This window comes from Agelaius tricolor, unplaced genomic scaffold, assembly GCF_023055355.1.
Source record: "Agelaius tricolor isolate 1412-34295 unplaced genomic scaffold, bAgeTri1.0.p SCAF_20, whole genome shotgun sequence".
NCBI lineage: Eukaryota > Metazoa > Chordata > Aves > Passeriformes > Icteridae > Agelaius > Agelaius tricolor.
The window spans coordinates 1,144,213-1,169,719 of record NW_027269280.1 but is presented as its reverse complement, the minus strand read 5'-3'; the positions used below and the strand labels follow the sequence as shown (position 1 = coordinate 1,169,719).

Here is a 25,507-nt window from a genome sequence, read left to right as displayed (position 1 = left end):
GCAGTGTCGGTTCATTTAAAGTCCTCATTACATAAAATGGGAGACTTAGCATTTCTGCATTTTATTTTATATTCATATTTAGTTGCTGCATTTCTATCACTTGGATCAATCTTTGTGCACAATCTCATTTATTTCATTTGTGGGCTTTCTAGAAGAGAGGTAAAATTATTTGCAGCAAGAACTGAAAATATGGGAAAAGCAAGCTTTGATGTGACAGAATATTATCACAAAGTGGATTACTGCTTACTCTTACTTTACCTATGTAGATATATTTTGATTCCTTGTTACCAGGTTAAAATGTTAATGATAACTATTGCAGGATAGCTGGGTACTTATAAGAAAAGGAAAAACTTTTGAATTTACTGCTAAATAAAAATTCAGTATAAATTAGGGAGTTCTTTGGACCGGTCCCATCGGGCCCTGGAAGTTTGGGGACCTCAATATTTCCTAGAAGCCACAGTCCTCTGATGGAGAGAGATCTGACAATAGCTGCAGGGTCAGCTCTGATCTCTCTGGTGAGGCTGGAATTTGTCCAGGGGGCTCTTGGCTGGGAGCTTCCCTCCCACACCTCAGCTCTGTGCATTTGTTGCACACATTTTACCAAGCAGAAAAGGAAGGCTGCTAAAAGCTGCCTTAAAAGCACAGGCTCTGAAGGGATCGGGGGAAAAGAGGGCAAATTCTTTTTCATTCCCATTTGTACAAATAATTCGCAGATTAAGGGTTTTGGCTGGGAAAGAGAGGCTCAAGTCTGAAATGTATGGCCCCCATGTGGGCTTCATAGGGAGCAGCTGAACAAAATGCTTCATTTCCAAAAGCCACTGCTCAGCTTCCCACTGTTCTCAGGGAGATGATGAAGAAGAGAAAAGACAACGAGTTTGCTGCTGATTAATCACTGGGAAACAGTAATCACTGGTGCTGTGTTTGGGATCATTATTCAAGGACTTCCAGACAGAAATAAACCCAAGAACTACCACAGTAGCTTTCTATAATTATTTTCCTGTGCTCAGCCCTACTTTGTGTATTGAGCAAACCATTCCTCTTCTTCCAGTTTGTGGGCAGTGATCTCTGGGGCACAGACTCAAACCCTCCTGGGAAGCTCATTCCAGAAGCTGACTCAGTGTGACCATATTTACACCTTTGAAAGAGGCTGTTTGTTATGGAATTCATTCTAAAATCACAGCTCAGGGTTTATATAGCACGTTTAAATGGATATATCTGCTTGAAAAATAGTTTGAGATAGATCTTAGTCGTGTGTAAGCTGGCACAGCCTTTCCAGAGCAGAAAGAAACCAAATTTCCACCCACAGAAGTTTGGACCCCTTTGATTTTCCTTTTCTCTTCCATGTGTATAATGCAGGGAGAGAGAAGACAACCCTCTTTAATCTGGGGAGAATTTAGACACTCATCAAGCACTAAAGAGGCACCATGCCGAGGCTGAGAGCTGAAATCCCAAGGATGAAATCAAGTAATTGCTTTATCTCTTTCTTTTCAGACATCTAGAGAGACGCTTAAAGGCAAAACTAAAAGTAAATGAATGAATTGAGCCGAGTGGATTTAGGGGTGGGTGGATGTATTAAACTTGCAGGGAAAATAGCAGCAAGTAGGTGACATTCTGTGCAGCTTCCATTCAGGCTGCAGTGGGGCTCTCTCAGGCACCTCGCTGAAGAGAAAATACGCTTCAGAAAGGACAAGAAGTTTGATCTCAGCTTTGCTTTTTAAAGTAGCCTGTAATCAATTAACTGCCATAAATACTGTGTTCAGCAGTTAACTGTCTTCATGTCTGTAATTTCTCTGAGATCCCAATATTTGCCCAGGCCCTGAGCTGTTGCAGTAGTGATTTAGTGATTTTCCTCGTGAATATAACTTGAGAGATTCGTATTTGCAGAAGGACAAAAAGTCTAGAGGAGGGAAGGCAGGGAAGGGTTGGGCACTCTTTTTAAATGAGCTATTGAGTCTGCATAACAACATGACCGTTTTACAGTCACATTCTGTTGCAGCCAGTTTTTCATACTTTGCAATAGGTTGGGATCTGTTTATTGCTACTGGAGGGCTTTTTTTTTTTTTCCCTCAGCCTTTTCTCATGTAGATGGTTTTATGCTTCTCATCTAGGTTAGGAACAAGAAATGCAAATTTTTTACCAGACTTGAATAACCAAGCTGTTTCCAAGGAAAAAAGTTTCAGGCTTGGATGTTAGGTTCTGGGCAAAGAATTTATGGTATTTTTGAGCTCACTTTGTGTAAACCAGTAAATGAATAGTGATACAGCAAACTTAGGTAAGGCTAGTAATAAAAAGGTTAAAAAAACCTATCAGGTTCTTTATTTATGGCAAGGAGGCTCCTGGCTTGTTGGGAAAACTACTGACAGCAACTTCCAGCTGTAAAATGAGGAGTTTACACTACAGACCAAATTTTGCCTAAACCCCAGGGCCAGATTTGCACAAAAGCTCAGGCTACAAGCTAAAAAGGAAAGAAATGAGCAATTTCTAGAGCCCTGTAGGCTGAGTCTCAGAATTGCTGCCTCTGGGTTCTGCCTGCCTCCAGACTCCAAATGTGGTAATGCAAGTTCAGCCTGAAAGTCTGCACCCTAGATGTGTTGTAGCTTTAATTTTGGCCCCTGAGAAGGCCAATTAACTCATACAGACCTAATGACAGCTCATCTGCACTTTAATTAACTGGGGCTGTGATGATATTCAGTAGAGGAGCCATACAAAAATGCCACTCACATTTCACTTTAAGTGTTCTGTGTCAGACACCATCACCCAGGAATGAGCTGCTGCTATTAAATTTCATAAACAATCATTTGAAATAAAGAGTTGTCACAGGAGCAGACTTAAGCAGCATTTTAATGTTGCATCAGTGGCACTGCTGAGCTGAGAATTGCAGAACTCCCCTCCAGTCAGAAGGGAAAGGTCACCAGGTGTTGGTCACGCTCACCTGAGTGGCCAGGTGTTACCTGGGGCTGGTTTATCTCTTCCTTCTGGAAGTTCAGGATGTACTTTGGGAGATCCTGAGGCCACCAGCCCTCCCTTGGCATCTGCCCTGGGTCTCCCAGAGCGTGTGTGCCACTCCTGGCTGGTGCTGGGAGCTGCTTGCCACTGATCTGACTCTCCACAAGGAAAAACTGTGGCAGCAGGGCAGTAATAAATTCAGAACAGTCCCTGTCATGGCCAGAGTGGGAGGATATTTCCATTTTGTTTCCCATCTCCACTTTCTAAAATGTTGGATTTAAGCTTACCGTGTATGTGATGTGGCTGGGGCACCTGAGTGCTCCCTGACTGATTCCAGAGGCTGGAACAGAACAGCAGCCACCTTTTCCCCTTGTGTCCTGAGCTCCTGCTGCACACAGGGCTCAGGCAGCACACGGGGACCCTCTGCAAATGCCGGTGCTCCTTTTGGGACTGAGGAGTACTCAGATGGGAAATTCAAGGTGCCTTGAGGAAATAAATGATTCCTGCTCGGTGCAGAGCTGTGGAAGTTATGGCCCTGCCAAAGATGAGATCCATGACTGCACCTCCTAAACAACATCACCTTGCCAGAAGTGCAGGTGAGAGCTAATTCAGGCTCTTGTTTGACAGCTCTTTGGGTGTAGTATTTGGGGAACCTTGGTATTTCTGGGGAATCCAGAAATGTTTGGGTGAATCAGCTCAGTCACAGAATCAAATGTGCAAATGCACTGTTTGAGCAGTTTGCAGTTCACTCAAATTGTGAAGTCAGGGCAGGGAAATGGTGGCATTCAACCTGTGCCTGTGTGGTATGAGCTATTGCCACAGCTCCTGCCTCCTGGCATCATTGTTCTCTGCAGAAACAGAAATAGTTTCTGATAGTTAATAGACGTTCAGTTCTTTGTTTTGTTGAGAATTATAGTTATATCCACAAATACATATTTTTAACTATCCAATCACTTTTGGAGTTGCTAAACAGAGTTCTCCAGTTCTCTGATCAGTTCAGTAGGAATAGTTCTGTCTGTCTGCAGTAGGACCCCAGATCAGGCTCAGTCTCCAGGAGTTGGATACCTTGGAGCAAGTTCATGGATTCTAAGAGGAGCTGCCAACGCCATCTAGAGTTGAGGCTGCCTGGGATTTCTCATTATTATAGGAATTATTGTAAGGAAATAGCACCTATTTGTCAGCACTTTTGGCAGAAATACTGTAAAAGAGAGAAATAAATATTATCCATGTCATGTGCCTTTTTCAGCCTCACACTGCACAAGGAGAGATGTGCTGCAAGGGCTGTCTTTCATTTTTCCTGAAGCAGCTTTTTGCTTCTTGAATCCTTTTCCTTTGCTCTTAACTGCCAGGTCTGGTAAGGTCTGACACACCCAGTAAATCCCCCTCATATCTGCAGTTACAAAACCCTGCAGAAATCCAGACCCACCATGGGACCATGCTGCTTTAATCAGGATTTTTATCAAATGTTTTGCTTCGCTCCCCCAAGTGTTTCAGGGTGCTTTCATAGTAGGTGCAAAGGAATTCTGGGAGATGGAAATGAGGATTTCTGTAACATGTGGGATTTGAGGGGGTTTGGGAGGAAAGATGAACTGGGGGAAATGTTCAGATCCCACCATTTCCTGCAGACAGTGCCTGTTTGTCAGGTGGGAAGGAGGGACGGAGGGAATGGTCTCAGATCCTTCCCTGCAGCATGCTGGGATCAGCAGAATGGTTATCTCATGATAGCAGAAAATTCTTATTTGCTCCATGTCATCCATTAAGAGTTTCATCCTGCTTTGTGTGAGGAATGTGGTCCTGAGTGCAAGTAGTTAGTTCTTAAATGAGATTGAAAACAGCTAGTATTTAGTATTTTGGTGAATAATCTAGAGACTAGGAGTCAAATCTAGGTGTGCCAACTTCTATCTTACTTCTCTGCCCATTAGCCTGTGCTAACCTTTCAAGGTTTGCTTCAATTGGCAGCATTTCTAATGAGAAATGCAGCTTTAAGAGGCAGAATGTTCATTTGTCTTCTTTAGTTCTGGAGGTGCTTTATTGTGAGGCTCGTTATGGTTCAGTTGAAGCTTTTTGAGTTGGGGACAGTGTTGAGGCTGGAAGGAAATGAATGGAAAATGCAAAAGAGAAGGAGATTTAACAGGACAAAGTTGTTCATGTGGTTATTTGGTGGTTATGGGAATTAAATCTGCCCAAGAAGTTCCCTACTTGACTGTATCATACAACTGATTCCCACTAACAGAAAATACTAATATTCCATCAGTGAGGTTTATTTATGCTCTTGTGGTAATAACTTGAAAAATGCTATGAAAAATCCTTTATTTACATTAATAATGCCACCAATATTTCCTGGATCTGGTGAAGTTATTGCTTTTTGCTGCTTAAGGAGATATGGTAATTCAAGTATATAAGCTTGAAGGAAAAGGGGGAGAGGAGTTTCTCTGAGAGGAAATGAAGCTAAAAACTCCTAGGAAATATTTCTAGCCCACATCAAATTCAGACATCTCCAGCAGAGAGCTTTGGCAGCAGTGTTCAGTGGGTCTGCTCTGAGCAGGGACATGGTGTGAGGCAGCACTGACAGGAGCCAGGGTTCTCCTGTGCTCCAGATGGATGGGACGGCCAGGGAGGATGAATCAGCTCTGCTGGCCATGGCTGAGGCTGGGAGAAACTCCCAGAAAACTGAATTCTGCTGGAAGTCTGCAGGGAGCTCTGGCTGTCAGTGTTTGAGGAGCAGGCTGGGCGGGTTTGTGGGTGAGGGAGGGTGAGATGGGCTGGAGACAGAGCAGCACCTCAGGCTCAGCCCCTCCCTGGCCCTGCTCTGCTCTGGGGGCAGATCATGTTAATAATTGGGTCTGGTGGCTCATTCAGCAGCACTGCTCACAGCCTCGGACTGAAATCACCACAGAACAGTCCTCTAAGAGCCTCTAAAGCCTTTAAATGCAAGATAAGGTTGGTGTGGTTGTGAAATGCTGAGCAGTAAATATTTTGCTTGTTTGCTTCTACTTAAAATTGAATCTTGGAGGATTTACATGCAAATTCTATCAAGTTCCAATCTTTGTTCAGCCTTTGCTACGTGTTTTGTTTTTGTTTTTTTTCTTTCTCTCCTCATTAATTTGAAAGCATTTGGGAAAGGAAAAGAGCCAGTGTTTTCTAATTGGCTAACATAAAGGGAAATTGCTAAATCCATATGTGGGCACCGGACTGTGCTTTGTTTCTTAATGGGGCTAATTTTGCTGAGACCTGAGGGACCTGAGCATCACAAATCAGGTTGGCTGTGCAGGTATTTCAGTTGAAGGGGCTGGTTCAGTTCTCAGCTGTAGGGGCCCACCAAGGGGGCAGGAGTTACATCTGCCTACTTGAGGAAAACGTTTGAATTGCTGCTGGAATCCAGATTATTTTCTATGATAAGATCATATAGCTTTGTATATTGGAAAATTTAATTTCTCCTGCCCAGATTTTCAGTCAGTCCCAAGAAAGCCAGAAGGAGTAAGTCCATTGCTGTGACTGAGATGCTATCACACACTTATTTTTAAGATGAGTTGGACTTTCTTTGCCTTCTGTAAATATTATTGAGAATGAAATTTGTCCCCTATTTGCAGTGAGACTGGTATCAAATACCTAACAAATTTCTGTCTCTTCTTCCAGCACCTGTACTATTGCTAGAATCTATCTGGAGCTACGTGAACAAATAATGAAAATACATTTAAATATACATTTTCCCATTGCTTGAGTCAACCATTAGTATATTGGTATACCTTAATATGTTTTGGTTTTATAATTTGAATAGTATCACTCTCGATTATATAATCACCCTTTCAAAGACCCCAAGGCATTTTTGAGCATTAGTTAAAGCTCCAGGCATTTCTTTCTGCAAAAGAACTTTTAGTGATTTTACTTTAGCTTCTGCCTATTAGAAATGAGTGGCCTAAGGTAACTCAGCATCCCTAGGAGAATGACAGATCTGGTGCCTCTACTGTGGGATTGGCTTATTTTGGGTAACAAACCTTCATCTGAATTCAGAGTTTTATCATCTTGGTCTAACTACAGTGAGGAGTCCTATAGGTTATTCCTGACCAGTTGATCTGAAATACTCTGGTTTTTCTCATCACCACTGCTTCCACAAAGGATCCCTTGCCTCTTGATCTCTGCTGGTTTCTGACCCGCAGTTTGAGAAAGACAGTGCATTTAAAACAGCTAAAAATCTATTTCCAGCTCTTTTGCATTGGACAGATCTTGGTCCTGTAGGAATATTTTGCCTTTAGTTCCCCTCTAGTTACCAGCATGAGAGCTCTGAGAGGAGCAGAGCTGACAGGAGCCCCTTGGAGCAGCTGGGAGCTCCTTGTGCCTGCTGCTGGGAGAGGGGAGGCTGGAGCAGCAAGGCACCAACCTGGCTGGAGTAGCTTTGCTCTTTACCTGTTCTGCTGGGGATTAAATGAGAACAGATTTTTGGCTCCGAGCATCTGCGCATAAATTCCGTCTGAATAGGAGGCGAGTTATGAAATGAGATCAGCTCTGAAAAGTAATTCTAACCACGGCTAATTTTTTTTTTTTTTTTAGAAAAAGGAATATAAATTGCTACATTTTGAGCAGCCAAAGAAAATTAGGGGCTGGTGTAGGCTCTGAGATGTTGCCAGATTTTGTATTGATTGGTGTTAAGTCTGGTTTGCCTGAAAGGGTGTTTCAGAATGGGTGTGAATTTTCTGCATCCAGAGGATGAATGTACCTTCAGCTGGGGTGAGGGCAGGTACAGAATGCTGTGCAACAGCTTCAGTTTGATCCACATCACCAACAGCCTCCTGTCTGAGCAGAGCAGGCTCTGCTGACCTTTCCTGCTCCTTGACTGTGTCTCCATCTGCATTTTCTGATGTGGGCACTGGCTGTGCTGGCATCTGTGCTCAGATGAGATGGGAGCAGTTACCAGGCTGTGCAGCTTTCCGCTGCTGCCTGGCTGGACTGCATCTGAGATCTGAACCAGGCATCTGGAGGAGAGATTGTTTGGGGTTTCTCTGTTTTCTGAGCTGAAGGATGACAGCTGAGGAGAGGGCACTAGAGGGCAAAAGTAAATACTGGTGTGTAAGGAGGAAAACACAGAGACACCATCACGACAAATAGCTGTGTGTCATTGAGGGCAGTGCTCAGTGTGTGCCAGGAACCCTCTGCTGTGCTCCATGAGAGATGGCCTGGGACATTTCCCCAAGTGCTGGGGGCTCCCAGGCCACTTCAAAGCAGCGCTCTGAGCCAGGCAGGCCTGCAGAGCTACAGCACACAGCAGTGTCCTTTGAAAGGGGCTGCAAAGGGCTCTCCCTGCTGCAGGGAGCTGATGGCAGGAACTCGGCTCTCTGTGACTTTGGGGGATGTTGGACATGCTGTTTGTTCCCTCAGTTCTGGTCTCTTGACTCCAGAGTGAGGAGAGCAGCACACCTCTGCCTCTGGTAAGGGCTGCAAGGCTCTGGGGCTGGTTACTGCAGCCAGCCAGGGGCTGCCAGGGCATCCCAGGGTGTTGATCCCAGTCAGGACTGAGGTTCAGAGGGAATGTGTGATCTGCACAGTGCCTCTGCTAGAGCTTGTTCTAATTAGTCATTTTTATGAGCTCCAGAGTCAGACAAAAATGAGGAGCCCTCCCCTCGTGTAGTTTCCTGTTTGCTGGGTGCATGTAAAAGAGATCTGGCCCTGATGTATGTTAATAATGAGCTGATAATGTAAGCCAGCTGAGAGATGTGGAGTTAGTCTGGTGTGCTGCCAAGCAGGAGGTGAAAGTTCAGGAACTGACTCATGTTGCCAAGACCTGGTCCTGTGGAGAAGGTCTGCTCATTAATAGATTGAGTTTCTCATTAGGGCTACAGAGCATATGCTTACAGCTTTTGGGTTGCAGGCTGAAACCCAATCCCAGTAAAAGCCTGCTGAACAGAGAGGCAGATTTACTGGTAAATAAAGGATTAAAGGAACACTTGGCAGGGTTGTTGGACTGGAAACCTGACTGGCCTTTGAAGATTTCTCCATATTGTAGGTCCTCCCTTTAAATTTATACCGAGAAGAGACGTGCTCTGCTCTTTACCGTGCAGCCCAGAGGGCAGGAGCTTTCCATAGGCTGCTCTGTCTCCACAAGGGTAGAAGGTGCTTCTGTCTGTCTTCTAAATCAATGCCTGATATTGCCTTTAAAGTAAAAGTTGTTAGCTCAGAGGAGCCTGGTGTAAACAAGGCTTCCCTCCCACACCCCCCTCGCTCGGAGGCCTTGTCTGCACAGAGAACAAGGCTCTGCATTAGTTTTCAGAGCAAGCAGCTCAGCATTTACAGCATCTCTAAAACTACTCTTGTTCTCTTTGGTTTTTTGAATGAGAGTCTCCAGCAAACAGGCACCACTGCCTGCTTGGGTTACAGCCTGTGACGTTCATTACAGCTGGCCATGAATGGACTTCATACTTGGCTAAACAGCTTTAGCAAACTGAAATGCAGGCAGGTTCAAACAGACTTATAAAGGGAAAAAAATGCATGTATAGCAGTCCAAAAGCCCTACAGCTGACAAGAGTGCTAATACAGCACTTTGGGAATTCAGGGTGGCATTAGCTTTTTATTTCTTTATTGAAGGAAAAATGATCCCTATGGAAGTTTTGGTTCTTGAATGTGGATGATGTAATGGCTCTTGTAGCACTCTGCCTTAGCTGGCAAGGGTTACCTGGGGAGACGTGGAGCCAAAAGGAACTGCAGGAGAGGCACTGGAAGCTGGTCAGGATGATGAGTTTCCTTTTCTTGTCATGGAGTCATTGCTTTGTTGGCTAACGAAGGAGACTGAACTGCAGGAGTGGAGACAGCCTGAATTCTATCGAACCCCTCTTCCAGCAGAAGGGTTTCCTTTGTTCCTGCCTGCCCAGAAGCCACAGGCATCTTTAACCACTGCTGAAATCCTATTGTCTAGGTTCACTGCAGCCAGGTGTCTGACAGCAGCACAGCACACTTGGAGCAGGGAGAAGGTACCAGCCTGTGCCCAGCTCAGGCACCATGTGTCAGCCTGGAGTCAGTTCAAGAGCTGCATTCACACTTTATCCTGCAGGAACGGGCTGTGGTTGTGAGTGTATGCACAAATACATGTTTTACCTGTGCTTGTGCATGCAGCAATTCCCTTGTGATGGTGCACACTTATTGCTGTTACACAAAGAACTGTATTATTTGTTTTGTGTCATTGAGAATGGAGTTAGAAAAAAATCCTTCTGTTCAAAGCCTCAATTGAATATCACAGACCAAGAAGTGGTTGTGGAGTCCACCAGGAACTGAAATTCACATCAGTGATGGAATTCCTGCAGCAGAGAGGCTGCTGGGGATGAGCAGCTGGGGTCCAGCTTGGCTCAGTGTGGATCACAGTGGGTGTGTGGGCAGGGTTGGTGTCAGCACAGCAGTGCCACAGCTCTGCCTGGCCCTGGGCAGGGTTGGTGTCAGCACAGCAGTGCCACAGCTCTGCCTGGCCCTGGGCAGGGGTTGTGTCACCACAGCAGTGCCACAGCTCTGCCTGGCCCTGGGCACAGAGTCACAGCCAGGTGACAATGGGGACAGCCTGGCCCTACAGCCCCCTCAGCCCTGGCTGTGCCTTGGTGTGCCAGCCCCTTGCTGGCAGTGAACTCCTGGTGAAATCAGCTTTAATTCAGCTTCACCCCAGCCCCTGCTCCAGGCTGTGCCAGCAGAGCTGCTGTGGCTGCAGCAAAGCCAGCAGGGTGTGAGTGCTGCTGGGGTGAGGGGACAGCAGACATTGCATTGAGACATCTCTGGCCAGACACATCCGTCCCTTAGAGGGCAGATAAAAACACTCCTAATGCTTAATAACAGAAATTTGGAGGAGATCTTATGTAAACACATTCAGTGAGCCCTCATTAATTTCCCTTTGGAGCCAGGCTGAATGAAAATGAGCTTCAAAGAAAGGAAGAAATTAAATTTGTTGTTAAGGACTGCACATGTTGGAAAAATTGTAGGAGGCACTGTGTGTTTTTAGCTGTGTGAAGTAGGGATCTGTGGCAGGGACGTGGGGGAGGAGGAAGGTTTGGAAGTTATATTAGGAAAGGATAAAAATAGGGCTTACAAAATGTATAGCAGGGCTCTATTGCATTGATTTGCAGGGAGCTCTCAGTGATTCTTGAGCACAACAGCACTTTGGGAGCACGACACATTCAACCTCTTAAAAAGATGGTGCAAGTCATTTGCTCTGTGCAGTTCTGTGGTGCTCAGCATAACAAACTGGCATCCATCATTGTCATTTGTCTTTGCCAATGACTTTAAGGACGCTTGAGAAGCAGCAGGAAGGTAGGATTCTGCTTTCCACCCACCCCAGAAAATAGAGAGTTACTCTGATGTACCTTGAGAGCTGCACAGCTTTGCCTCTGGCATTAATGCCCTCCCTGAAGCTGCAGCAGGCTCTGCTTTGAACATAAATGGATCCAGGTTCTTGTCTTCATCTGAGGCAGGCCTTTATCTCTGGCTTCTGAATGTGCTCCTTTTGTGTAAACATCATCTTGGGAAGCAGGACTTGGTCCCATTGGCTTCTGCCTCCTCATTCCAGAGCTGGAATTGCCAGAAGTGTTCTCCCAGGCACTTCCCTCAGGGATGGCACTGATGGAGTGTTCTGGTTTGGCCCTTCCTGGGCAGGTTATAGCAAGGCATTAGAGCAAATAAAAGAGACTTTAGAGAGAGACTTCTCAATCATTTCTCTGCCTTAAAAACAGAATTAAAACCACGTGTTCATCATTCTTCTGCTGCATTTTCTCACTGTGATTTAGCATTCTGTCAGGTCTGCTTGTGTTCCTCTGGACGATTCCCTCTTCTGGATCTCATTTTCCCTTTTGTAGTTTTGCCGTTCCCCTCCTCACTGCCAACACCGCAAGCACTTTGTTCTCCCTGGCATTTCTGGCCCCGCTCGGGTTTCTGGTGTGGGTGAGGTGGGAAGAGGGGGTGCCAGAAGGGCTGAGGCTGGGTTTGAGGAGCCCCTTCCCTCCTGCCTCTGCTCCTCAGTACCGGGGCTCACCAAACCCAGGGGGAGCTGGGCTGCTCCCACAAAGCTTCTGAGCCAGGACAGGATACTTGAGAGCCAGAATTTGGGGGCTGGGGAGTAGCTGCTCACCCCAGGAGCCACAGTGGCCTTTGCTCTCTTAGCAGCAGCCAGGGCTCTTTAAACACAGCCCTTGGAGGTGCTGGGAGCACAAAGACACCAGCGCTCCAGCCATCCCTTTTGATTAATCCCTGGGAAAGGAGGTGTTTAACCAGATAAATTTCCGCTTGGTTTCTGTCCTGCTGCTCCTCTGGAATGATGAGTTGCTTTGTGCTCTGTGACAAAGAATTGCTTGGAGGTTAAAGGTGATGCTGAGTTCATTTCCCCAACAGGCAGGGCTGTCCCCCACCCCCTCAGCCTCCTTTCTCAATTAATCTTCTCATAAATCCTCATTGCATCTTTGAAATGGAGATGATTAGCAGGGCTGTAGCCAGGGTATTGGGATATCCTGGCATGGTTTAAATCACAGTTTGCATACAAGCAACTGTTTAATACATGCAAGTATTAAAAATGTGCATGCATTGCATCTGTTAGTGTTCCAAATTCCTCCATGAAGGAGAGGAGGAGAAAGCAGCCAGTTAGTCTTCTTTCCTTTGCTCTTAAATTAAATTTTCACATAAATAATAAACTTCTTTTTTTTCAAGAAGCAATTAAAAGATATTTTTGGGGGTGGGCCATTGCTGGTATAGCACATGGTGGTTTTTCTGTCTTCTATGAAACTTTATTGATTTATACCAGTGGTGAGGCTTTCCTGAGAGTGGAATTCTGCAACAGTGACTGCTGATCCAAGTCAGTACTTCCAGGGCCTTTTCTTCTCCATGATTTAGATGTTTTACACCGAATTTGCAGATTCCAGGAGCCGCCAGGCAGCGGAGGTTGAGGCTCTTGGTTCCCACTCGGAAAAGCTGACAGACTAGAGTCTAATCTTGGCAGCATTTGCTGCCTTGCCTTGCCTTGCCAAGTCCCATCCATCAGCAGCAAGGCTCTTGCATCCTCTTACCTTCCGTGCCCTGGTGCTTTCCCCTGCTGCCCACGCAGTGCCCTGTCCCTGCTCCTGCTGCTTTCTGTGCTTGGCTTTGGTAGAACCTTCTGGAAAACTCAGCTTCACTGCCTCAGTTCCCTGTCTGGGTAATGGGAAAAATGATTGCAGCTGTTGGGTATTGAGTTGCTGAGGTGGGATGAGAGGTCAGAAGGGGTTTATTCCCAGCAGAGCCCAGGACCCTGGCAATACCAGCCCTGAGAAGTGAGTTCCAGTTAGGAAGGTATCAAGATGTGTGCTACAAGTGTATTACAGAGCCCAGGGAAAGCCTGGCTCAGGTCTGATTGCAAGAAACCCCTTTTTCCTTTTCAGCCTTGGCATTGCTCACTGCCAGGTTCTACCTGGCTCTTTGAGTAATGTCCCTTGCACCTGTGTAATGCAGAGCCCAGTGCAGGCTGGGTCTCAGTGTGGGATATGTGAGATTAAGTCCTGTTGTTCATGTTGTTGGCTGGCTTTATTTTTCATTAGTACCTGTTTACAAGAAAAAATACTCTTTTTCTTTCTGGATGGTAAGGGGAGAAACATTGTAATTCATTTCTTGGGTCCTCTGTGTCCTCCTACACTTCTGCAGCTGAAAGCTTCAGCCTGTGCAGGTCTGAGCTCTTTGGTGCTCTTGGTTCTTGTTGGTTTTCGTGGCAGTCAAGAGTGCTGAGCAAATTGCCCCATTCAGGCTCTAGGACTCTAATCTCTCTTTAAACAAGGAGCTGTGCAAAGCAATTCAGTGTCTAAACAGAGGAGTGAGTGCCTATCAGCATCTGACAGAGACTTAAACAGCAGAGCAAAGCACTGAGCTATTAAAAACTGGAGAAGGAGATACAGGACAAGGAATTGATTCATTGCCAAGGCCAGAACTTGTTCAAGTTTGTAACTTACATCTTGCATGTTCCCATTTTTATGACACTTGAGAACTTCAAAAAAAACCAAACCCAACTAACTGTGATATTCGTGTATTTCAATCATTATGGCATTCTGGCCAAACTTTAAAATGTTGGGCAGGCTTTGGTGAGCCATCCTGTAAAGCTAAATTTGATACATCCCCTGCAGAGAAATGTGTTTCATAGAATTGTACTGCCATGAAAATTAGATTTCTTCAGTGGATGAGCAGTCCAGGTCTCTGAAAAGGTGCTGCTGAAGGTAGAAAATACTGACCCCACTGTCTGCTTTTCCCCCTTTCTGGGACTGCCACTGGGTTGTTTCTGCCTGCTTTAAAGCCCAGAAACCCCCCCAGACAGACAATGTTTTACTTGGCCTTTTGTGTGATGAACTCCACGTGGTTTTGACTTGCAGGTCAGTCAAACTGAACGATGGCTGCTCTCATTTCCATTTCCCTGCCAGAGAACCTGGGCTGCAGAGGTTTCCTGTGCCTGCCATGAGTCTGTGATGGAGCTGGCAATGAACTCCAGTGTCCTAAATGCTCCTCTTCTCTCCAGCTCTCAGACAGGACAGGCTGAGGTCCTCTTTGCTTTGTCCTTGCTGTGCTGGCACAATGGGTGGCTGCAGGATCCATGGGGTGTGCCACAATGGGTGGCTGCAGGATCCATGGGGTGTGCCACAATGGGGTGTGCCACAATGGATGGCTGCAGGATCCATGGGGTGTGCCACAAAGGGGCCAGCAGGATGCATGGGGTGTGCCCCAATGGGGCCAGCAGGATCCATGGGGTGTGCCACAATGGGGCCAGCAGGATCCATGGGGTGTGCCACAATGGGGCCAGCATGATCTATGGGGTGTGCCACAATGGGGCCAGCAGGGCTGCAGGATCCATGGGGTGTGCCACAATGGGGTGTGCCCCAATGGGGCCAGCAGGATGCATGGGGTGTGCCACAATGGGGCCAGCAGGATCCATGGGGTGTGCCACAATGGGGTGTGCCACAATCCCTGCAGCCCTGCTTGCCTCAAAGGCCAGCGTGTGACATTTTGCCCACCGTGTGCTGCTCACAGGACTCTGACATTTGCAGCCTCTGGGCAGCACAAAACCTGAACAGTGTCTGTATAGAAGTTTTCCAAGCCTTTTCTCTTAACAAAAGCTTTCATCAGTGGAAATTGGAGGTTCCAGGTATTTATCTTTGATTCCACGTGGCAAAGTGGCTTAAATAGGTCAGATGGCCTCGGCAGTGGAGACAATTGGGAATGGCAGCCCTGGGAGGGGGAGTGATTCTGGAAATCTTCACTGACCTTTGCATGTACACTGTTGTTTTACAGACTCTTAAGGTCATCAGCCAGTCTGAGAAAACCATTTATAGATTTCAGTCCTGAATGCCAGGCAGCCTTTGACTAACAGAGCTCTGTGAGTAGAGGGTCAGAGAGAAGACAGGCCTGTAATAAAAGGATAGCTTGGTATTTTGGCAGCCAAAGGGGGGCATGTACAGAGCTGCAAAAAGCATTGGAGGCTGTTATTAAAATATTGGAAATGCCTTTCTGATGTGCAGTTTTCTGAGAGTTCTGTGTTTCCAAAATAGACTTTAAAGCTTCTCTTTCCTGTTGGTGAAAAGGCTGTGCCTCACAAGCAGCTATTTGTGGTTTATACACGTGTCTGTTGTGTTGGTAATCCTGAGGAAAATGGAACAACCTGACAGATGTTGGATAAGGCTTTAGAATGCAGAGGTCTAATCCTGGCTTCTAATCGATGCAGCTGTAACAAGGAGTTTTACATGTGGTTAATGGCAGTGCTCTGCCTGGGCTGCACGTCAGTGATCACCACCCTGTTAACTCTGGGGCAGTTCCCTGGCAATGAGCTCTAGCATCGAGCCCTGCTCTGGTTGAAATGGGTTTTATCCCCTTGGCATTCCCATCGTTTAGTTTGGGTCCATGCCATTGTTCTGTGTTTTCAAGGAGTGCAGAGGTTGCTGGTGTACCTTTGTTCAGTCCTTGCTTTAGGTGCTTGTCGTGTTCTGACAGCTCTGAAATGCCACTGTGCTGCCTCTGCTGGAGAAGAATGGGGCAAATGTTCACTTCTGTACTAAATCCAGGATTGGCTGTAGGACTTCAGTGCAGGTTTGATCTCTGGGAATGTACAAAGGATAAATTCATTAAGGATATACTCTCAAAATGTGAGAGAAGTCTATTTAATAGAATATTATTGCAGTTTTTCATTTAACAATATACTGAATGAATGAAGTTAATATCTCCCACTGAAATAAAATAGGAAATTTGTTCACAATAACTGATTATAATATAATGTCTCCCAAAAATCTTTGCAATGTGGTTTAATTGAACTCTGATCTAGGCTAAATAAGACTGTGTCTATATCTGGGATTAAAATATGTCTGGTAACCAACCAGACTCTGTACTCCCATGGGTGTGAATAGGAATATCTCTTTTCAGGTCAGTCTGCAAAACCCTGCAGGTACAAACCTATCCTTGGACTTTAGCTTGCAGTTTAGGGAATCTGGATTTAAAAAAAACCTCCTAAAATAATTTTGTTAGCATTAATTCTGTTTGATGAAATTGCCCTCACCAGGTGCTCACAGAGCATTGGGTAATAGGCTGCAATTTCCCTCAAATGTTTGCTCTGTGGATTTCTTGGCCAGATTCGTTTGCAGAGCTTATTTTTAACTTGACAAATTGGTCATCATGAGCATTTGACACTTGACATTGCCTGTGTGCAATTGGTCCCAGAATCCCTGTGGTGGCTCAGAGGATGGGGAGGCAGCTCTGGTGGGCACCCAGGAGGAGCTGGGGCTCCTGCAGGTCCCCTGCCCCAGCTGATGTTTAGGAATGCTCACAGAGCTGCAGCTTTCAAGCCAGAGGGGAGTGAGAGTCTGAGCTGTGCCTATCAGGGGGGAATCAGTCTGGACGTGAATGGCTGAGCCACTGCTCCCTTTGTTGCTGTATTTTATCAACCTCACAGTCCAAAATCTGTTCCGTATCCTCAATCTGAGCTTGTTTGGTTTAAGATTCCACTCAGCCTTTCCATCAGCAAAGTCTCCTATTTCTAGAAGGCAAGAAAAAGGGGGCTTGGAGGGGATGAGAGCACAGCTAAGGTCATCCTGAGGTCTAAGTGTGAATGTATTTGCTGAGCTCTAGTTCTGAGCAAAGCATTGCTACAAAGATTTCATACACTGTGAAGCCCTTAAATGTGACTGAGTGTGGTGCTGGCACAGAAAATTAAGGGAAAATGAACCAGCAAACAGAGCTGTTGACATTTTGGGTGAAGGAAACATTTGTGCTGATTGAAGAGAATCTTCCCTATTTCCATTCTGCTGTGCAGTTCCTGAGCTGGAATATGTGATTTGCTCTGCAGGAGCAGGACAGGTTTGTAGGGGAAGATGGAGTCAGAAGAGAATCCAAGGTTGGGATTTTGTGAGGGCATGGTTTGTGTCAGGGGCTCATCTGGGTGCAGGGGCAGGTAGGAATGGGTGTCCATGGAAGGAACAGGGATGATAATTTACAGCATTTGCAGGGTTTTAGGTGATGGTGGTGCTGTGAATAACATTAGGTGGGGTTTATTTCTTAAAACTCTGGTGGCATGGAAGTGGAACAAAAATTAAAATCAGTGTGGTGCAGCATTCAATGATAGCTAGGTTCAGGAATAGAGGAAAGGTAGTTGGAAAAAGGAGGGAGAAGATCCTGCCTTAAAAGTTACAGAATTCTTGGTGGGAGCTGCAGCTGTGCTGGGGTTCCAGGAGGACACACAGGCACTGGAATCTCTTCAGCTCTTTTCCTCTGGCCTGTGTCCTGCAAGGACAATTATAAATGTGCCTCTGAGGGCCGGACAAGGTGCAGGAAGGCTTCTCACATCACTCCCCCTTTGCATGGGCACGTGTCTTCTGCTCCTCACTGGCTTCCCTGGCCCAGAACCTCTGACTGAGGGCACAGGCAGATGGTTGAAGGCTCAGTGGCTCATCCAGCACCAGGCACTGAAGATCTGTGGCCATTGGCCAGTAATCTCCCACCCACGAGCTAAAGCCTTCATTCCCTGCCCAACAGAAAGTCACTTCAAACCAACCTCATAAAATAACAACTCCAAGACATTAAGCTTTTATGACTGTTCCAGTGAATCCAGCTCCATGTGAAATACCCCCAAAGAAAATTCCTCTTATGCTGGAATCCAAGAACTAATAATAATACTACAGATCAGAAGTCACTGTTTCCCATCCAATGAGCTCACTGGGTTGCAGGAATTTGAGCTGCTCTGTCACACTGGAGCCAGTGATGTGCTTAGCAGATGCCTGCTTGGGTTCAGATGAAGTGCTGCACAGGCATATGATGCCAGAAGAAGGATTAAAAAGTCACCAGGCTGTTACAAAGAAGAAATAATTACTTGTAAGCCTTTGCTTTTGTTCTTGGCTAATACTGGCTTTGTTTGATGGTTGTTAACCTTTTCCATGCAGGACTTCATCTCTGGGCAGCTGTGACTCCTGTTGGGTGATGGAAAGGGGTGTAAAGCATTTTAAAATGCAGAAATCTGTTCCGGAGCACCTGAAAGCACTGACAGGCAGAGCTGCTTTTTAAAAGTTAGTTTTTCAGGTCGAAAAAGTAAACACCGCTTAATGGTTATTTAAAATAATAACTTGTGCTGTGAAACTCAGGAAAACCCATGGCATCTTGTTTAAATAGATTCTCTGATAAATTAAAGAACTTTGAAACGGAGCTGATTAAGCATACAAAAGTGTTCTCTGGAAATGCAGGTAATTAATTATACCAGAATGTGAAAGTTATTGGGTAGAGATGAAGAGAATAGAACAAGTCCCTTAAGTGGTGGCCTGCAGTTGCTGATGCATGGTGTTGGTATTCTAAAAATAAAATGGACAATTTTAGCTACCAATTTTATCAGTAAAAGGCTTAAAGTGCTTAAATAAATTGTCTAAAGTACAGCCTTCAGTATAGAAATATAGGAATCCATTATGTATGGTATGAAAGTGGGTGGAAATCTTTTGACTACAATAAAAAAATAGTGAAGCTTTTTTTCTTTCTGCTGTCAGTCTGGCCACATGGGTTTTGCTGTTTGTGTTCAGCTTCTTAAGGCAGAAGTTGCATGACTGTTTTTTCTTAATATTGGGCCAAGTCCTGCATACCTCCTGCATGTGACTAACCCAGGATAAATGAAGTGCCTGCAAAAATGAGCCCACTGTCTGTCTGAGGGTAATGTGCTGCAGCAAAAGTCCTGGGAATTGCACAAAAACAGCTGCTAAGCCTCTAGCTTAGATCCTGACCAGCAACCCTTTGGAATCACAGGACTTCACTTGTCTCTGCAGCCTGCTGAGCTTGTTTCTGATTTGTGTGGCTCTGTGGAAGGCAGGGATTCCCTCAGGAGCAGTGGGGCCGTGTCTGGAGAATCCCTGGTCGTGGAAAAACCCTTCAGAAAACTTGTGAGCTTAAACCAGTTTATGCTTTCCTTCACCAAGAGCTCCTGTGCCTCCCCTAAGCCCAGCCCTGCCCTCTGGCAGCATGGCTGAGCAGCAGGACACCTAAGAAAGAAACTCTCAGCAGTCACCGAGTCAGACTCAGGAGCCAAACTGGCCCCCAAGGAATTCTTGTCCAGCAAGCCAGGTGTTTTCATTGAAAACCATGGTGGCATCTGTCCCAGAGGATGTTGGTGGCTGCTTTTTGCACAGGGCTGCAGGGAGGTGAGCACATCCCAGCAGGCTCATCCAGGGTGGCTGAAGGGGCTTGGAGAGGAAACTCCAAAGAAATCTGTAGGTTTTTCCTCTTCCCTTGAAAGGTCCGTGGTCCAACGTGGATCTCCCTTGTGTTCCTTTCAGAAGTGTTAGAATACCTGGGGATGGAATCCTGACAGACTCAGGTGAGGGAAATCAATCAGCTCAGGAGGTGGCATTTGTAACATCTTTTCCAGCAGAATTAAACTGTGTGCCAAGGACTGGAGACTTGCAGGGCTGTAACAGTGGGCTAAACCGATGTTTTATGTTTTAAATGTGATTCTGCCTGACAGAGAGGGTGTTGTGCTGCTAATTCACTGTTTCTCTTCCTTTTTTTACCTTTTCATTTTGATTTGTTTAAATTTCTGTCCAGTCATGGCAGTTTGCTCAGTTAGGAGAACAGTTCCATGGCGGCTCATGAATTAAACATGAGTGAACACATCTTAATTCCTTATTTCAAATTTACGGCCGCTGTCCTTTGAGAGTTCTGATTTCCCCCTCCTCTACATTTGTCTCCTTCTTTTCTTAGTTACCTCACACCTGCCTCCCCAAGCTCTTCATTCCCTGCACTCTGGCACTGCACACTCCACAGGACTGCAGTGGGGTTGTCTGTCAGCAGCCATTTGGTGTCATGACAGGTATCGATTGTTTACTCCTTACTTGAAAACATTTAATTAAATCTGACTGCATAATTAGCACGTTAGCAGCCAGACATGCCAGGGCAGCAAATGTGACTTGCAGAGCTCCCCAGGCTGCAGCCCTTTGTGAGGGAGGTGGTAAAGCAGTGTCTCTGTGGGCTGGTTTGGGATCCTCAGGTGTTCTGAGGTCCAGATGAATCACTGCATTCTGTGTTGTCCTTGTGATTACTTTTATTCTTTAAAGAGCTGAACCTACACAGAACCTTAACTCCTCATTCTGCTGGGATTCCCTTAGGGCCCTCAGCTGAGGGCAAGCTCTGTTTTTTCAATACTCAAGAAGTCCAGCACTAGATGCATTAAACCTTTTGTATCTGTGGCAAATCCCTTCAGCAGGGGTTAAGGAGAGGGGTTGTAAGCTGTATGACATAATCAACGTGTATTTGAACTCTTCTCCACTGTTATCTACCCTAATTTAGACAATACATTTTGCTTTTCAGCAATTTGTTGTTAATCTTAACAGGAAAACATTTAGATCAAAAGGGATCTGATGTTCAGCTGAAACTTGAAATTGGCCAGCACATGCTGGTTCTCTCTGTGTGCATCTTAGATATTTGTACTTGCTGAAATACTTCTGGGTTGTGACGTCCATCTGCATTTAAAGAACGTAGGAAATTGTCCATATTTTACCACAGAGATATGGACTCTAGTGCCAGGAACAATAATACAAGAGCAAGGTTACTGACAGAGAGAGTGAAATGGTGTTGTGTGTGTGTCCTGAGAAAAGCAGTTTCTTTGCACCTGGAAGAGAAGCTCCCTTTGATCCTGCAGGGCTGGTGACTGGCAGCCCTGGGGCTGTTGGTCATTGGGCTCTCCTAACATGCTGCATTTTATTTTCTTTTGCAATCGTACAGAAAAGAATTATCTATATCTAAACATGTCAATGTTCTTTGCATGGAATAATGCTTGAACCTAACTAAACACTGAAGTTGTGCTCAGTGTCCATAAGCAGACTTGGTCTAACTCACCTTTTCTTTTATTAGTGACAGAGTGCCGAGGGGTCTTGGACAATAATCAGCGATTTTCTTCATTACCAACGTACCTACCTGTGAGCTACCGGCTCTTCAACGCCGAGACGTCTTTCTTCCTCAAAGAAGCCAACCAGGACTTCATGAGAAATTCCAGTTTGCAGTCCAGGGTGGAGTCCTTCTTCCCCTACAAAGCCAAGAGGCCGCCCGTGTTAAACGCCAGCTACGGACCCTTCTCGGTGGAGCAAGCAGTGCCCCAGGACCTCCTGCTGACTTCCAGCTCCTTTGGATCCGCCAACAAGTTCACCTACAACTGGAAGCTGCAGGCCTACATCCTGAGCAGCAAGATCTACCTGAGCAAGCCGCGGGTGCAGGTGCTGTTCTACATCGTGGGCAGGGACTGGGACGAGTACAGCCCCGCGGAGCGGCTGCCCTGCCTGCGCGTGTTCGCCTTCCGCGAGACGCGCGAGGTGCGCGGCAGCTGCCGCCTGCGGGGGGACCTGGGGCTCTGCGTGGCGCAGCTGGAGCTGCTGCCCAGCTGGTTCAACCCCCCCACGGTGCTCACGGGCCGGAAGAAGCCAGCGGAGCAGCTGGAGGGGAGCCCCGTGGAGCTCTACTACACGGTGCAGCCCGGGGATGAGAAGGGCGAGTGCACGGCCGAGGATCTCCGCAAGGGCAACGCCATCCGGCCCGGGAAGGATGGCGTGGATGAAAGCATGTCCCACCTGCAGAGGATTGGCTCTGTCAGCCTCTACCGTGGCCAGGAGGCCTCCCAGCTCACGGAGCTGCGGCTGGACAGCAACGTTGTGGTGTGGCTGCCCTCCAAGCCCGTCAAGCAAGGCGAGGTTGTGAATGTTTACGTGACGATTGCCAACAATTCCACCGTGGATCAGTTCATCCTCAGGTAAGGAGGTTGGCCGGGCGTGGTTCTGGCGCACAAAGATGTCGGGGATGCGGGATGGATCTCGGCTGATTTGAAGCTGATCCCCACTGAAGGTTGCTCCCAGTCACTGAAATACCTTATTTTCCTCTTTGCATGCTGTGAGGAGGATTGAGAGCCCCGGTCACGGGGAGGTTTTCAGCGTGTCTGCAGTGCCGTCTATCACAGGCCCACGGTGTGCAGCAAGGTACAAAAGTGCTGCTTTAGCAGGGCTGTTTCTGTGCTGTGACAGACAGCCAGGCATCAGGAAACTTCTCTGCTTTATGGCGCTTTTAAAACCAGGTTTTTATTGCGCAGGCATGGAGTTTGAATGTAGAAAAACTTCAATTACCTGCTTTTCTGTAAGTGCTCTGGCAGAGCTTGCCTCTCCCACACACAGAGTGGTTTTGTTAGGAGAGCTCTGTAGGGAGGGTTTAACTATCCACTTGCAGTTAAGCGGTGTTTGTCTTTGGCAGCACATTTGTCCTTTAAATAAAGCCCAAGGTGTTTGATATTGCTGCTGCCTGTAAGGGACTGTTAGAAGTGAGTGCCATTATTTTGGCCAGGAGTGGGAACACAGGAGCTGCCTTACTGGGTCAGATCACTTCCCTTTTATTTTCATTTTTAGCCGTTTCCCTACCGATCAGATGAAAATCCTTTGAGGATGACAAAGACTGAGAAACTTGTTAATCACTGAAGAATTTGATGTATCTTTTTTTAACTTGTTACCAGGCTTTAAATTCAGTGGAAATTTCCACGGTGATAAGCAACAATTGCTCTCTAAAGCCTCAGGGAATCAGTTTCCCAAAAGATTCTGCACATGAAAGAATTTATTTCTAAGGCTTATATGAATTAGATTAATACATAGTTGACAACCACCGAGGAGAATAGCCTTTAGAACAGGAAGTGTCGCTTGGCAGATAAAAGGCTTTTATTTGAAAAAAGGGGGATTTTAGTCATCCTAGAACCGTTGTGGTGTTTGCAGCTTTGGTTAAATTGGCGAGATAATCTCCCAGACACCTGTTTACTGAGTGAAACCTCTGTGCTAGAAGTATTTTCTGATGTTGTTACTTCCCTTCTATTGAAAATCCCTTTACACAAAGTAGTAGAAACAGAATACTTTTGCACATAACAAACATAGCTGTGGTGAAAGAAGAAATCCAGAGGCAGTGAGCTGGGTGTTTGTTGGGTGAATGGGAGTGGGGATCGCTCTCTGAAGGTCCATGTCACTGTCTTTATTTTCCTGAAAAGCGAGCTGAAGAGCAACAAGCTTGTTGAAATCTGGGGCTGTGTTTCTTTGCTCGGAAATGAGTCTGGCTGAGAGGTGCAGGAGACAGGGATGGGAATGGGGGATGTTGGAAGCTGCCTGTGTGACTCGCTGTTGTGTACAGAGAGAGGATTGCCTTTAGTGTTGGGAACATTTATCTGGAATGCACAGGCTGACACAGGTTGGTTCTGGGGCTGGAAAAGGGTTGTTCTGTCTGACTGAACTGTGAGGAGAGCTTGCTAACACTTTATATGGCGTTCAGAGTTACACATTAAGGCAGTACAGAATGTAAAAAAAATATGAAAGCTAAAACTGAAGGCATCAGCAGAGGGCTGGTGAAAGGCTGGCAAAGAATGGAGCTTCCCATTCTGTGGTGGGAATCTGATGTCTTCAGAGCAGCTTTGAGGTGTGGAAGGGGTGGGGTGTGAGCCAGGAACCCGTGGAGTGTCTGTGTCTGGGGAGAGAGAGCCCAGAGAGCAGAGCAGCCAGGGAATAGCAGTGCATATGCTGGGCCTGCCTGGGGGCCCCCTTAACCTTCTCCAGGGCCATTTGCCTGCCTGGAGAGAGCTGTGTGCTCTCATCCTCCTGGGCTCCCAGCACAGCAAGCCCTACATCCTATGACATGCACTCACATTTAATCATCCTAAAGAAAAACACACCACACGTTATCCCCGGGCACAGTGGGCTTGTTTATTTTCTGCTCCTTGTATATTATTCATTGAGGTATTGCAACATGCAGAGCTGAAGCAAACAGCATGTGATCATTGCTTGGGGGGGTGGGAAATAATAGCTACAAATCTTCTCTGGCAAAAGGGAAGCAGACTGGTCTCAATGACCTCATAGCCACAAATCATGGCAAGTGAAAGCGTGGTCTTAAATTGTGTCTTCATTCAGAATCCTGGTACTGTATCTGTTAATTTATCAGTGTCCTTAAATTGTCTTAATTCAGCATCCTGGTACCGTATATGTGAATTTATCTGTGTTCTTAAATGGTCTTGATTCAGCATCCTGGTACTGTATGTGTGAATTTTTCTGTGTTCTTAAATGGTCTTGATTCAGCATCCTGGTACTGTATGTGTGAATTTTTCTGTGTTCTTAAATGGTCTTGATTCAGCATCCTGGTACTGTATGTGTGAATTTATCTGTGTTCTTAAATGGTCTTGATTCAGCATCCTGGTACTGTATGTGTGAACTTATCCCTGCCCCTAAATTTTGTCTTCGTTCAGCATCCTGGTACTGTGTATATGAGTTTATCCACGTTCTTAAATTGTGTCTTCATTCAGCATCCTGGTGTTGTATCTGTGAATTTATCCATGTTCTTTAATTGTCTTAGTTCAGCATCCTGGTACTGTGTATATGAGTTTATCCACGTTCTTAAATTGTGTCTTCATTCAGCATCTTGGTGCTGTATCTGTGCATTTATCAGCCCAGGAGCACCAGTAAAGTCAGGAGGATGGCTGGTGTGGCAGGGGTGAGGAGGGTGGTGCAGGGCAGTGCGTTAATGCCATAGGAGCACCATGTGGATAAACACAGCTCCTCCTTTCCTGCACCCAGTAAGCACAAGAGTGTGGTGGGAACAGTCCAAACCATCCTGAGAGGTTGTAGGTCCTGTTCCTGTCCTGCTGTGTCACCTCTGGTGGGTCTTTACAGGCATTTTCTACCTGCAAAACCAGAAAATGCAAACAGTTGGTCAGCATCACCCTTGGGAGTGTTCAGCCCTTTTGCTGCAGGACTTTGATTTCCTCTCATAAAGGGTTTCAGGTTTTCCTTATGTTACCAACAACAATATGAATGGGAAAATCTTGATGAAAGAGCTGAAGGAATAGAGAAGGGGGAGGAAAATATTGCCCTGCTTTCCTACCACTGGATTTCTGGGCTCCCAAAAGAGAGATGAATTGCCTGCTTGATGTACAGTAAGGAAAATTGCTGTTACCTCTAGCAGCTGGTAAAGTATGAACGGAAGGAAAGAAGCATCAGTAGAGGAAAGGAAATTAAAAAACCCAGCAATTTTAAAAATGAAGATCATTGAGGTCTTGTGTCCTTCCCAGAGCTGCCAC

The 25,507-nt window shown here is 46.1% G+C and overlaps 1 protein-coding gene across 2 annotated transcripts in view; it reads left to right on the top strand.

Moving 5' to 3' along the window:
* Positions 1–25,507, top strand: part of TMEM132C (transmembrane protein 132C) — a 172,961-nt gene that overhangs the window by 33,138 nt on the left and 114,316 nt on the right. The window contains exon 2 of one of the 2 annotated variants that reach the window (XM_071444942.1): positions 21,280–22,168. In XM_071444942.1, coding sequence (XP_071301043.1) covers positions 21,280–22,168 — 889 coding nt within the window. Of the gene's footprint in view, positions 1–21,279; positions 22,169–25,507 lie in introns of those variants that run through there. The other variant, XM_071444943.1, reaches the window with a different exon arrangement.